This window comes from Siphateles boraxobius, unplaced genomic scaffold (assembly GCF_051911475.1).
Source record: "Siphateles boraxobius isolate OS27281-9 unplaced genomic scaffold, OSU_SipBor_1 77, whole genome shotgun sequence".
Taxonomy (NCBI): Eukaryota; Metazoa; Chordata; class Actinopteri; order Cypriniformes; family Leuciscidae; genus Siphateles; species Siphateles boraxobius.
The window spans coordinates 15148868-15162509 of NW_027509205.1; the positions used below are offsets into that span (position 1 = coordinate 15148868).

Genomic DNA, 13642 nt, shown 5'->3' on the forward strand with positions numbered 1-13642 from the left:
AAACCCCAATGCAATGTTAAAAAAAGACACAATGGACTTGCAATAAATGAATGTATTTTACAAACGGCAAAAGTCTCACACCACTCAAATTGAAAAGCAACTAGAATTGAAAAATCAACTCCAGTGTTCAACATAATAAACAGTTGCTCTTTGAAAACAATGAAAACTTGACAGGTTAGCAATGCACACAAAAACTGCTCCAGAAACACTGCGCCACTGAAAGAAATTATTAATTGCATACAGTGAAAAGCATCCAATCAGTTTAAGTCTTTTATACTATAGGTACATTAGATGCTTCAAAATCAGTCAATTCTCCCAGAGGGCAACTTTTTTTCTTATACTTTAAATATGGTATACAATTAAATAAACTGAGACAGAACTGCATATAGACAAATCAATGCCATTGAGAAAATCTGAAATTATTCTGGCCATGTTCATTTATGAAAGCTAAAATGCCAGCATTCAATTATCTTACATTTTTCTTGCTGTCCTGAATCCCTCTATAAACAACTTTCAGAGGGTTCAATGCCTTTCAAACACCACAAATGGATCATTTATACAAATTCAAAACATCATCCGCAGCAGCATTAACAAATTCTGTATTATACCTACTGGCTCTGAAATTTAAGCTTGACTATGTTTAAAAACACAGTTTACACTATATAGAAAAATCTGATAGTCACTACATCCTTGAACCCTCCAAGAGATTGAGATTTAAGGTAAAGCATATTCGTTCACTGTAAAGCATAAACAAGGTTACAGTCGCAGATTATGCTATACAAATCCTGCATAAAGCATAACCTTTTTGTTCTAAATGCTACAATCAAGTTCAGGTTTCTTGATGAAATCCCAAACTGATGCAGATTCTGTTATTCTATGAGGATTCAGTGACTGATGGAAGTGCTTATATCAGCCCATCGCTTTGGTTGTGAGGAGGATGTTAATAGTACATTAAAACATTTAAAAGTGACTAAAATACAAATGTTACAAGAAAACTAAAAAGAGGTAAGATAAGAGTAGACTTAAAATGGTTTGAATTTATGGACAAACCAGACATACAATATGCTAGTAGGACAATGTAATATATTGCAGCTGTTTCCCAAAGAAAAGAAAAACCCTTAACCATGAAGAGCTGAACTGCTTCAGGGCTACTTCAGGAGAGGAGAGGCGAAGAAGTTCCCCTGGCGAGAGACGCTGACTGGAGCTCTGCTCCTGCTACCAAACCTAAAAAAAACAGAACGGATGTTCATAATGGTTAGCACACAAATACTCAAACAGCTGTGTGTCATACTACTATAAAACCTGGTATGGTTCAAACATACTTTGGAGTGATTGCGTTTAGAGTTGCATTCTTCATGCGTTGGGAGAGAGAGCTGGATGATGGGGTCTTGCTCATCTGCTGGTCAGGAGTCGTCACGGGCCCAAACATACTTGCTAGAGTACAAAGAAAGCATGTTATAGATATCACTACCAGACAAGTGATGTTTTGGAAATAGTTAGAGTTTTGTTAAATGTTTGGATGTGAAATCCCTACTTTTCTGATCAGGAGTTGCGTGGGTATTGGTGTTCTCAATGATCATGTGATTGTTGTGAGCTTGGTCGTTGTTGCCGATCATAAACTGACTCCAGTACTCCACAGGCAGACTGAGGAGACGCTCAACCACCTGAGAGAGAGAAAGAGCTTGGTGAAAAACTAGTCCAAAACACCATACATTTAGAAAAAAGACACAATGGGGAAAAGAAAAGTGGGGACCTTTAGCCATGAGCACTTACTTTTGGCTGTCGTTTTGTGTCTTGCAGGATGGTCATTGGCTCTGGGTCGGGCACGGCATGACCCACAATCGTAGGTCCAAATACACGGGCCAGATTAGTGCTGTCCATCTTTGTATCTGTGCTCTGGGCCACTCTAATGATGACAGAAATAATACCCAAGTTAAATATTAAGTCTCACAGACTTCCTTCAGAGAGAAGAGCTGGGTTTTAATATCATATACAAGAATGTTGCTCTAAATTAACCTGGATTGATAGCAGTACTTAACTGAGGAAAATTACACAAATTATAATATAAAAAAAAGATATGTAATGGCTTTTTAATTTGGTGTAAATGGACTGAATAAATCAAAACCATACAATGACACTTTAATTGAACTGTAAATGGACTGCAAGGTAGTTCCTTATTTAGCTCCATACGTTACATTGTACACAGTTGCCGTTAAAAAAACAGGGAAACTACAAAACATTTGGAAATTAATTTAAAAAAAAAGGTTTCCAGAATTGATGCCATAATATCTGTTAACAATTTTGTAACCACAATAATATGAATGTATTGTGTTATTATAGAAACAATGTGTATCAACGTAATCGAATTCCTTTATGTTGTTTAAAAAAAGAAAATCAAAAAATTAAACTTCCAGATTAAACCTTTTTTTCAACAGGATGCTAGATAGAGCATTTACAGCAGCATAAATAAATTACAATTGCAACACTATGTCAGGAGTATAAACATCACACAAAACCGGGTTCATATTTCTGCTTTTACACCAGGGTAATTGCCCCCAAGTTAACAAACTGATCAAATTGCTTTGAACATGAAATATTCCTTTAAAGTTACAAATTTTAGTGTAAGTGTTGACTTTAATAATTAAATAGTATTTGCAAATGGCACAGGAAATAAACCAGACAGTAGAATCAGAGAAGGTGTATGAGGTTTACCTCTGCAAATGAATGACGAGGAAGGCCAGAGTGTCTCTGTTGGGCTGTGGAAGATCACTGATGTTCTGATATATTAAGGCAATGCTGTTGTCATCATCAGACAGCTCTATAAGAATAGAGTGAATGGTTACTATTGAGTGTACTAATATACATATAATACACACCCATCTTCCCAAGTACACCACGAATCAACATTTTGGGGTCAGTAAGATAAGATTTTTAAGATGAGAAATGAATTCTATTATTCAGCAAGGACACATTAAATTGATCAAATACTGTTCTTTTAAACTTTCTATATGAAGAAAATTAAATATTTAATAAAAACAAAAATATTACGCAGCACAACTGTTGACAATTGAACAACATTTATAAGAATTTTTTTAGCAGCAAATCAGCATATTAGAATGATTTCTGAAGGATCATGTGACACTGAAGACTGGGGTAACGATGCTGAAGGTTCAGCTTTGCCATCATAGGAATACATGTCATTTAGTATTAAAATAAGACGTCATTTTAAATAGTATTTCTTTCACAATGTTACTGTTTTTTGATCAAATAAATGCAGTCTTGGTGAGCATGAGACTTTTAAATCATACCGACTAGGGCTCAGTATCAATTCAGATGTCCCGATTAGATTTCGATTCACAAGATCTTAATTCAATTCTCGATTTTATTCAATTAATTCAATTTTCACTGGCCCCACCACAAAAAAAGTAGTAATAACTGAATAAAATAGACCTAGTTATTGTTTTTTGATAATTATAAATAAAACTAAATAATTAAACTACAAGCAAATGGTACAAATAAATAAATGCAATAGAACAAAGACAAATTAAATAACCAGTCCTTTTAAAGTTTTCCAGGTACAGAAATTGAACAAAGTAATCAAAAATGTAAAATAACACTGCATATAATCTTCACAGTAAAAACTAAATAATCCTTAAAGTTATTCAGTGAAGAGCAGGGAGTGAATTTCCCTGTCTTTTGTAGTTTGATTAACAAGAAGCCCAGCCCTCGTACCGACCCTTAACTTTTGAACGGTAGTGTACATTCATACATCAACACTAACCAGCAGCATCCATGAAAGCACGGTTGAGGCGGAAGGTTAGTAGGGGTTCTTTGAGGTTCCTCAGGAAGTCCTTGAGGAGGCCTGTGATGACATGGATATCGTCCACCTTGCTGAGCAGGGGAACGGTTTTCCCACGATGGAACTTCTCTTTCAGGTCCTTGACCACTCGATCGGAGCCAGACACCCGGTACAGACCAGTCTGCCGAAGAGATACGACATGTTTTCAGAACATATTGGTCTTGTTTTCCAGTGTTCTAGACTGAATCCAGCATCTTTATCAATTTACCTCATGTAGGCCTCTCTGCTCAATCTCATTAACGCAGTGCACCACTAGTGAAGGGATCATGGGAGAGGTGGAGGACACGTAGCTTGCAAGGGTGCCCTATTGAAAATGGCACCAGGTTGATATGTTTAATGAAGAGTACAACACAGCCACAGTTTAAACATGAAATATCAGCACGTAAGAGGGAGAAAATACTCAAGTTGGATAATAAAGCTTCATATAGATTTGTCACCTCTCCACTTTTGACTGGAGTCCCAGTCATGCTTGGAATGCAGGGCAGAGGGCAGCGCTCGCGGCATTCGGGGTGGGACACAACACGGCAGTCCCTGCACTTCAGAGAGATCTTCCCAAATTTGATCCTCTTACCACATGGCACACAAGACTCTGGCTTGATCACCTAAAAAAAAAAAAAAAAAGCCAGGCAGATATGAGCTGTGAGGACTATAAACACAGGCCACTGCTAACCTATCAAGACAACTTCACTGATTATAATGGGAACTTACATTGTTTTATGTAAGTTTTAAATATTGCATAGCATATTTCACAGCAAGATATTTAGCTCTTTACTAGGATAAAGTCAAACGAACCAGACTTTGGGGGTCAAACGTGCTCTGGCACGGTTCAGATCGCCTAGTGCAAGTACACCCTTAGTCACGATGTAATGAAAGTTGTGATAGATCTTTTCTAAACATAGTAAAACAGATGGTCGAAAGAAAGATGGGGAAAAAAGTTGGGTGTGGTCTTGGTTCTATCCATTAATTGCTGATTGGATGAAGGCAGACCTGAATGCAAGCTTGGAGTTGATTATAAGAGCGTTGGCGCTTGGAAAAGTCCAGCATATGTCACTAGAGAGAAGTCTGTCGTTTCACTGGGAAGGTCCAGTTATTTATTTAACTGGTCAAATTTAAAACATATACATGGATGAATAATTTAAAATATGATCTAAAAAGTAAACAACCCTCTATGGTTGCGACTCAAGTGCAATGCATTAAGTGTATCTTCGCATCTTAGAAAGCTTTGTATCCTACCGTTTTGGAGACAAACTCATGCAGACGGACACCTCCGTTGCCCTGGGGAGTGCTGGGCTCTGCTCTGCTCTCTCCATTGGGCTGACTGGGATGCTTGAACACATCCATAGACTGAACAGAGTCGGTGTCAGCAGTGTCCCACTCCTGAACAGCTGAAGAACAAAAGCAGAGAGAAGCACTGCTAACTACTGCAGAATACTTAAACAGAAATGCAAAGGCTTGGGGTGTGAGAAATGACCTGGAAAAAAACCCATACAAAATAGACCTCATGAAAAAACAAATATAAATAAATAAAAGAGTACCATGCTGAAGACTCAACAAGGGGTCAATTTAAAACACCCCAGAGTCCTGCAAACCACATAATGAATTATTTAAAAAATTAATCTTTGACCCCGTTCAATAAAACAACGCACATTTATGATGCGGCAACCACACATCATGACTCACTGCGGATCTTATTTATAATACAGCAGCCTGCACATTATTATTCAATCAATAGCAAGAATAATATAATCAATGACTCGTGCAAATATTCTCTTGCTCTGCACTTGCACTCTCACGAATGACAATAATAAATTTAGTGAAGTGAGCTTACCAGTCTTTCTGCGGCTCCTGGTCCAGTACGGAACAGCCTCCACTGTGGTGACAGTCTCAATGTGTCCGCCATCAGTGGGCACCGTCACGGTGGTCTTAGTCACCAGAGACTCATTACCCTGATAAAACAGAACTCAAATTAATTAATGGTCAAACAATTTCTAACTTACAACACATTCTCCTAAAGTAGGGATGGTATTAATTGGACATCAACCCGGGAATAGCTTGTTAACTTGGCTTTCAAAATGTCAAGAGAAGACAAAATCTTCCAATATTCATACTTCAATGGGTTGTAGGGACTGAGGAAACATTATACCTCTAATGACTAAAGCAAAGCCCTGCAGGGAGCCTTTATACTAAAGAGTCATTCTCCAATATTAAACAGTCAGTCATGTGCTTATGTAACCAGTTCTTACTTTCTCAGAGGTGCGGCCGGTGGAACGGGACCTCTTGGCACCAGCAGGAGGGCCTTCGGTGTGGTTTCGGGAGGAGCGCTGCATTGAGACAGATTAAATAATAAGATATTGCTTGAAATTTGGAAGTGTTTTGATTAAATGTGAATTTATTTGGAAGCTTACTCTCTTTTGTCGTTTCTTGAGACGAACGGTCCTGACTGCAGAAGAGTCCCAGTCCTTTATTTAAAGAAAAGTCAAATTAAATCAATAAAGGATGAGTCAGTCTAACAAAATTTCAAATATTCAATTTCTTTCTCTCTGTCAAGTTTGAGACAGGAACACATAACCTTAATATTTTTAATATTCAAGAAAATTACATACCAAAGAATCATCAGTTTTATCATAGCTGATGTCAGACAAGATAGATGCTGATTCATCAATGGTGGTCAGTCTAGAACAGAGTGTAAAAAACCAAATGAAAGTTACAGCAGTAAGCAACAATTCAATCATAAAAACCGAACCAATTCTTCTGTCTTTTATGACATTTACTTAAATCCTTGAAGATACAGTACATGAAAAATTCTTTAAAAATACCCTTTCAGTCACTCAAGCTGAAAAAACAATACAACTTTTTATGATCCAATTTCTGTAATATCCAGCTTCAAATTCGTACAGATATTGTAAAATGAAATTCCAGGGCTTTCTAGGACTTTTCAAGCATCACTTTTCAAGGAGTATAGGCTAATCAGAGATATTGATTAAGTGAGATCTTTATTATCTTTCCAATTCTAAGGGCCAGATTTGCTAAACAGCAAATTAGCGTGAGCGCAAATCCAAGCACAGATGGTAGTGGGAGCCGTAAAAAAGGCAAATAGATAAATAAAACTAATAGCTAAAACAAAATAGTACAAATTAAGTGCAGCACATGCAAAGTATGCAATGACTGTTAATGTTCCCATACTGAAAGTTGCCAAAGCACTAGAATTTCATTGCATAAAAGAACAAACTAATTCAACTGCTTCAAACACTTTAAGCACATTGTACAAACCCAGGTATTTGTATAGCACTTTACACAATACACATAGCTTCAAAGTAGCTTTCAAAGTAGCTTTACGCAAATTCATGATGTTAAAGTTGCGATGACACTGAAGTAGCGACGGATTATTTCTTCTGTATTGTGACATACAGCCGAATATAATGGATTATTGAAAAAGAACATTTATAGGGCGGGGGTGTTTTGTAGATCAGCCCAAATCTGACTTTAGTGCATATCTGACTGAAATCTGACCAGATTTAGCAAAAAAAACACATGAAATATGATTTTTACAAATCTGTTTCGAGCTACATACTGTACATATGTTGTTTGAAATCGTATTCAAATCCACATTTCTGGAAATCAGTTTCAATCAAACTGCTCTGATTGGATTTTGCATGGTTTGAGAGACTTTCTCAGGCTACATAAAACGTCAGACGTTGTTATAGGAAACATGCTGAAAGTCGATGCAGAAACAAGGTTGTGTTGTTGCAAAGTGTCGGATGAGCAGAAAATGACAAAATAACGGAGACAGGTTTTGAAACTATCAGAGACAACAGCACGGAATAAAGCCACACATACCAGCATCCTATGTTTCTGCTGCTGCCTCAAAAGACACAGTAGTCATAAATTTAGTAAATAGAGAGGGTTTATTTTCATTTAATGCCGACTTTAAATGACACATACAATGATTTTGTAAGTTTAAGATTTAGGTTATACTGCCAATCCCTATGCAATTTAACTGAAAAGTTAATTGAAAGTCATGCCTCAATACAAAAGACCTAATACATAGTAATACTACAAAAGTAATGGAATGAAAACTCAGAAAAGCATCATATCACAGAAGTAAAACGGGTTGCTTTTTCTCTTACCGTCGACTAGTGTTGAGGTTTGTGGGATTCTGGGAACGGGCATTTAGAAAGGCCAGAGCTGAGCGCTGCTCCTCATTTAACTGGATGCTGTTACTGGAGCCTTCAGTCACCAACAGCTCCCGGATGAGCTGGATCTGACGGTCCTGCAGAGGAATGTCTGGTTTGAGCCTAAATTCAGAGAACATGTCTACAGCACAAGTACCATGCAATAAGAGGCCTACAAACCAGTTTTGCACAGTCAGCCTCAGCTTTCTGTCTCCGACGAATCTCCACATCCACTTGGTTGCGGGCATGTTTGAGTTTGACCTCCAATGCTCCTCGCTCTGTCTCGGCCTTGGTGAGCACCTCCTTACATGCATTTAGCTCATGCTCCAGTCTCAGCCATTTACGACGACTGTCCTCAAAGTTCAGGGCCATCTGAATGAACTCTGACAATGAGACAAAGAATTGAAGTGAATATTTAGTGGGAGAGATTGAGATGGTGTACTACAGCATGCATGCATGCATTTTTATTTCAAATATTCAACACAGCCAGTACTTACGGGGCTCAATGCTTTCATTGAGAACATCAGCTTGTGCCCGCAGGCTTTCAAAAACACTGTGAAGATTCATCACAGCAGTCTCCATGTCCTCCTGCATGGCAGAAAGAAAAAAAACATTTTAACTGTGTGCACCAGTTCAGACAACTTGCTAGATTTAATTTGGTTCCAGATATATCCTTTTGAGACCCAGCAATTTATTTCTTCTCAACGAAGTTGGTATAAGATTATTGTTAATATCTCAAGACCACACATTCCACTGTTTGGACATCTGTGGCTTTTCGGTCATTCAAAATATTATAGGCGTGGCCAATGATGAATATTGGCATAATGTATCTGCATTAGATACATAATAATAGAAGTTGCTTCTATCTAAAATGGTGAAAGTGCATAAAGTGACAAAATAGTTAAAACTTACTTTTAAAAATACATAAGTGTACTACACTATAACAATATTAATAAAATAGTATAAAACTTGTTTTTGCTAGGATGGTGAAAGTTCAACCGTAAACAACGACAGACCAAACACGTTTAAATCACAATGTGTTCAATGGTGAACAATAGAAGTAAGTTACAGTTAAACACTAGCATGTGACTTCTAAGCGGCTCGTCATTAATAAAACAAACATTGGTTTGCCATGTAATATAACTTACGTACTGTTGTAGACGTCCAGCCTTGTGTGTAAACGAAGTAACGTAAGATTATAACTTGAACATATGTTTTCCAGGGACAACAGCACAGCACCGGTTTGTCCAACCAAGTGTACCCGGATGTGTTGTTAACGTTAGCGTCTAAAGGAGTTGCGTTTCAAATTTACCCGCCAGCCAATCATCGCTATCGGGCGTGCTGACGTAACCGCGTTGACGCAGTACGTAAATGCGTAAAAAAAGACTGTACCATGTTTTTTTTTTTGCTTTATTTTGCTGTAGTGTAGCCTACTGTACTATTTACAGCTGTACCATGCTGTACTGTTGGTGTCGTGAAAATCGGGTCTCCATCAATAAACTATCATAATTTAAATATGTAGGCATAGAATTGCTTTACAAATTGGAAATGCAATCTCTTTCACTTGATAAACTATGATAACAATAAAATCGAATTTTAAAACTGTAAACTTCAAATGCTCCCTGTTCGCTGAGTATCTTTTTTGGCTCTGTTGTTTAAACCTATCAAAAATGTGCAATAATATTTGCTACAACAACAGAAGTAAAATAATAAGACCAGATTTCAGAAAATAACAGTGTTGGTGCAAGTATGAAATATGTGTGCAGTGCAGGACTTCACCGCCTGGGAGTAGCAATTAGATCTCTGAGGAAAGGTTCAGAGAAAGGCAGTGTATAAAATGTAAAATAGCCTAAATAAATAGCCTAATTAAAAACAAATTAAACTAACTAACCAACCAAATAAATTAAGTTAAAATAAACAAAAATAATTAAATTGATAAACAACACATTTTGTTTTAAATAAATAATAAAAAAAACAATACAGTAACCATTATTCTGAGTGAAATAACTAATGATGTTAACTTACAGTCAAAACTAAAATGATATTTCAAACAATATTTTACACATATTTTCAATATTAATCTTAACAGTGTTAATGTGGGTCGTTATACAAGCTGCCTTTTAAATTCTGAGGATGGGGGTCCCTTGCGTGGGATGATCAAATTTGGGGGTCTGTGGCATAAAAGATTGAAAATCCCTGTCCTGGGCTTCTTTTCATGCTGGTAATTTAAGTAGGCCATACATAAATTAATTAGATAAATGAATTAATTAATATTTCCTTTCTGTAAATCTATCTATCTATCTATCTATCTATCTATCTATCTATCTATCTATCTATCTATCTATCTATCTATCTATCTATCTTCCAGCTCACTGTTCAAGTGTGATCTGATCGCTCAGACAGTAAAAGTCGAAAAAGGGGCTGAAGCCAGAAAAAGCAACGTGTTGTCTTGATTAATATCCTACTGTAACCGTGGGAGAGAGAGAGAGAGAGAGAGAGAGAGAGAGAGAGAGAGAGAGAGAGAGAGAGAGAGAGAGAGAGAGAGAGAGAGAGAGAGAGAGAGAGAGAGAGAGAGAAAGAGAGAGAGAACTTTACACCATCATATCAAACAGATCCGCTAGTGGGGTGTGCAGTGCAACTTGCAGCAACACCAACTCAAGCAAGGCTTTCAAGTGCTGGAAGAGCAGTGAACTGCATCAGGAGATATCGGTGCTGAATCCTGCAAACATGATTGCAACCACACAGCAGAACATGACAACAGAGCTGGTAAAGCTAAACAGCATGTTTTATCTTTTGCATGAACAAAGACTAAATGCAGACTGACGTTTTGATGCTGTTTTTTTTTTTACACATCTGTGTGAACTAGAGCCGCAGCGAGGGAGCGCGTGCACGTGCGAGAGAATACAAATCTGTGCACACGACCCATTCATATCCTGTTTATAAACTGTATCGAAGCTTTTTTCAACTCATTTATCCGTCAAAGTATATTTCACACTTGCTTGCTCAGCACAGGCGCTGGTCACATTGATTCGACTCAATTTTCATTCATACTTTCAGAGGAACTGTCTGTCCGTATCCCTCTGTCGGTTTCGGTCCGTCACACCAGTTACTACTGCAGTGCTTTCCAGTGACTCATTGATTAATTGAAGTAGGGCTTTTCCGACCGAGCTCAATATCAGGCTGCCGTTTCTACTTCTACGTTAAGATTTTAATATCCGAGTTCGAAATGTCGAATGTGTGTTGTTTAGTAGCGCAAACGAATCAGATAGCTGACTTGAACTGGTGTAAATTCGCTGTGAAGATGACAAGAGCTGCTGGACGTTTACCTCAGCGCCGCGATCTTCTCCAAGAAACTGAAATGAGATAAGTTATCAATCATAGCTTACACAAATGTCTGCATATGGTTCAATGACGAACATTTCTATTATGTGCATACAAAAATTACTAATTTGTCATTTTAAAAATAACAAAAACCTTAAAAAATTCATTTTAATATTAAGGATTAAAGTTTAAAAAAAAAATGCTATATGGCTGCAGTTTCAAGTAACATTATAACAGCTAAAAAAGTAAGGCAATGGTAGTCTGCTTAAGTTTAATATATATATTAAACTAAAGCAGTGAAGCACATTTATTGTAATATATATATATATATATTTTTAAAAATAGTCCTATCTTTTTTATTAAATATTTAAAGCTGCAGTCCGTAGTTTTTCCTCTGTGTCGTCATCTCTGTTCGAAATCAGATATTCGCGGAAACTTTTCGTGGGTGTTCCTCGGCATGGCACAGCGCGGAAGAATCCATTGTTTTGAGGAGAATGTGTGGCCGCCAGTCACAGCGCGGTCTGGATGCTGTCATTCGGAATCACAGATTCTACTTTTTGGAAGTATGACCAACATAATAATTTTCACCGGAAAAAATGTCATCTGAATAAGTAAATCCACTTTTGTTCTGACTAACTAAGGGGAAACAAACATTGCAGTAAATAAATCCTGTAACAATCGCTTATATCACGTCAAACCGTGCAAATTATACTTTGTTCTCAAATTGTTAATGTTAATAACATCAGCATTGCGTGACTACATTTAATGCTCTTCCGATATTATCCTTGTTTTCGCATTGTTCCGGTTGCAGTCTCTTTTTTTCCAAAGTCTTTTGCATTTTACAATGGGTGAATCTCCAGTTGTCACTGGTGATTGTCGTTTGAATCTTTCTGAATCTGCCATCAAATTGATAAGTTTTAATTATATGAAGTGATGTGAGAAAAAGCTAAATCTCCACCTCCAACATCCTCATACGCAATATAGCCTACTAGCCGAGCCGGGACACTTCTTTATGTATACAGATGTGATGTAATGACGCAAAGACATGCTCTTTTTTCCTCTCATTTCCCACGGAAATCCACCAGTAGGTCTACCACTGGAATTAAAAACATAAATACAAGCTTACAGTCTTGAATCGAGCTGAGGCAAGCAGATAGTTTTGAACACTGGTTGGTTATGTACTTGCTCAAAAAATTAATTTGGATAATTTTTAACCCAAAAAGTTACGGAATGCAGCTTTAAAAAACTTAGTCTGCCATATCAAAGTGTTTGCAACATGTAAAACTCCATGTTGTTGTCATGTGACTGAGAAAACATCAAAACAGAGATGACCTCTTTATTACTGTATGGGTTGTTTTGAATTGTTAAGCAAAATTAAGCACAAAATATCACTGTAAATCAGTTAGTATATGACAAATATTGACATCTGTCATACCCATTTTCAACATCCGATAACATAACAAACTGTTCTTGAATGTACATTCAAGATATAAAAATACCTGTCACTCACATGAGATCCCAGAAATAGCAAACCACAACGATCATATTCATTCTCGATAGACAAAAAATCTAGTCCCACCCTAAATTTTTTCTTGTTCGAAAAGCTGTTTCATTCGAATATATGTCACAAGAAAAGACTAACACAACTATCGTTTCATTGTGACTTTAATTGTTGTGAAATGTCAATGCAAAAGGTCCTAAACAGGTTTAATTTTCTTCGTTTTCCTTTGACTTTGGGGTGAAATATGACTTGGAAATGTTCTTGACAGGTTTCACCCATATAAATATTATTTTCACAGCCCTTTCAAATACAGATTTGTATCTCCTTGCCTAGTCAGTGTTTGCATAGTAATTCATGCTTTACTGATAAAGATGATCACCTTTGTTATCTTGCCAATGGCGCTTATTTCTAAAATGTTTGTGTACGAGAGAGTGAAGGAGCAGTGTTTCTCATCGATGGTCGCAGATGAGATATATGATGCATCTTTAACTGAAACATAATCAAATCACTCCCTCCCTTTATAGTCTCCACCTCATTTGCATATCTTCTGCCTGGTGCCTTGACCATTAAGAGCAACCTGCGTGTGTAGAAAGATTGGCGGAAAATGGCCAGAGAACTGCTGACAAGTCAGAAGTGTCACTGTGACAAAATGTTTTGGTTGTTTCTGCATTTGTGTTTGAGAATAAAAAGGGGTAAAAACAACAACAGTTAAGTCTAGGTGCACAAAGGCTGTCAATACTTTTGTGCCAAATGCAACATAAGAGATGTCATATAACATGCAATGTGTAG

General features: G+C 37.1%; 2 protein-coding genes across 5 annotated transcripts in view; one reads left to right on the plus strand and one right to left on the minus strand.

The window, feature by feature from the left end:
* Positions 1-37: 37 nt before the first annotated feature.
* Positions 38-9304, minus strand: racgap1 (Rac GTPase activating protein 1). 2 transcript variants are annotated; one of them, XM_077218142.1, is made up of 17 exons: positions 9184-9304; positions 8529-8619; positions 8212-8414; positions 7987-8129; positions 6463-6532; positions 6265-6318; positions 6103-6180; positions 5688-5805; positions 5093-5244; positions 4297-4461; positions 4068-4163; positions 3782-3980; positions 2713-2818; positions 1774-1906; positions 1535-1664; positions 1323-1434; positions 38-1224 (listed from the first exon to the last, which is right to left on the minus strand). In XM_077218142.1, exons 2-17 carry the CDS (start codon positions 8611-8613, stop codon positions 1149-1151), a joined length of 1920 nt encoding a protein of 639 aa, XP_077074257.1. In that variant the 5' UTR covers positions 8614-8619; positions 9184-9304; the 3' UTR covers positions 38-1148. The 2 variants fall into 2 exon arrangements, with proteins under 2 accessions (XP_077074257.1, XP_077074258.1); XM_077218143.1 differs by having other exon boundaries at positions 9180-9300.
* Positions 9305-10638: 1334 nt separating this feature from the next.
* The window catches only part of LOC143725616 (inactive dipeptidyl peptidase 10), a 70908-nt gene continuing 67904 nt past the window's right edge, over positions 10639-13642 (plus strand). For 2 of the 3 annotated variants that reach the window (XM_077218139.1, XM_077218140.1), the window contains exon 1: positions 10639-10797. In XM_077218139.1, coding sequence (XP_077074254.1) covers positions 10759-10797 — 39 coding nt within the window. In that variant the 5' untranslated portion in view covers positions 10639-10758. The remainder of the gene's footprint in view (positions 10798-13642) is intronic. The other variant, XM_077218141.1, reaches the window with a different exon arrangement.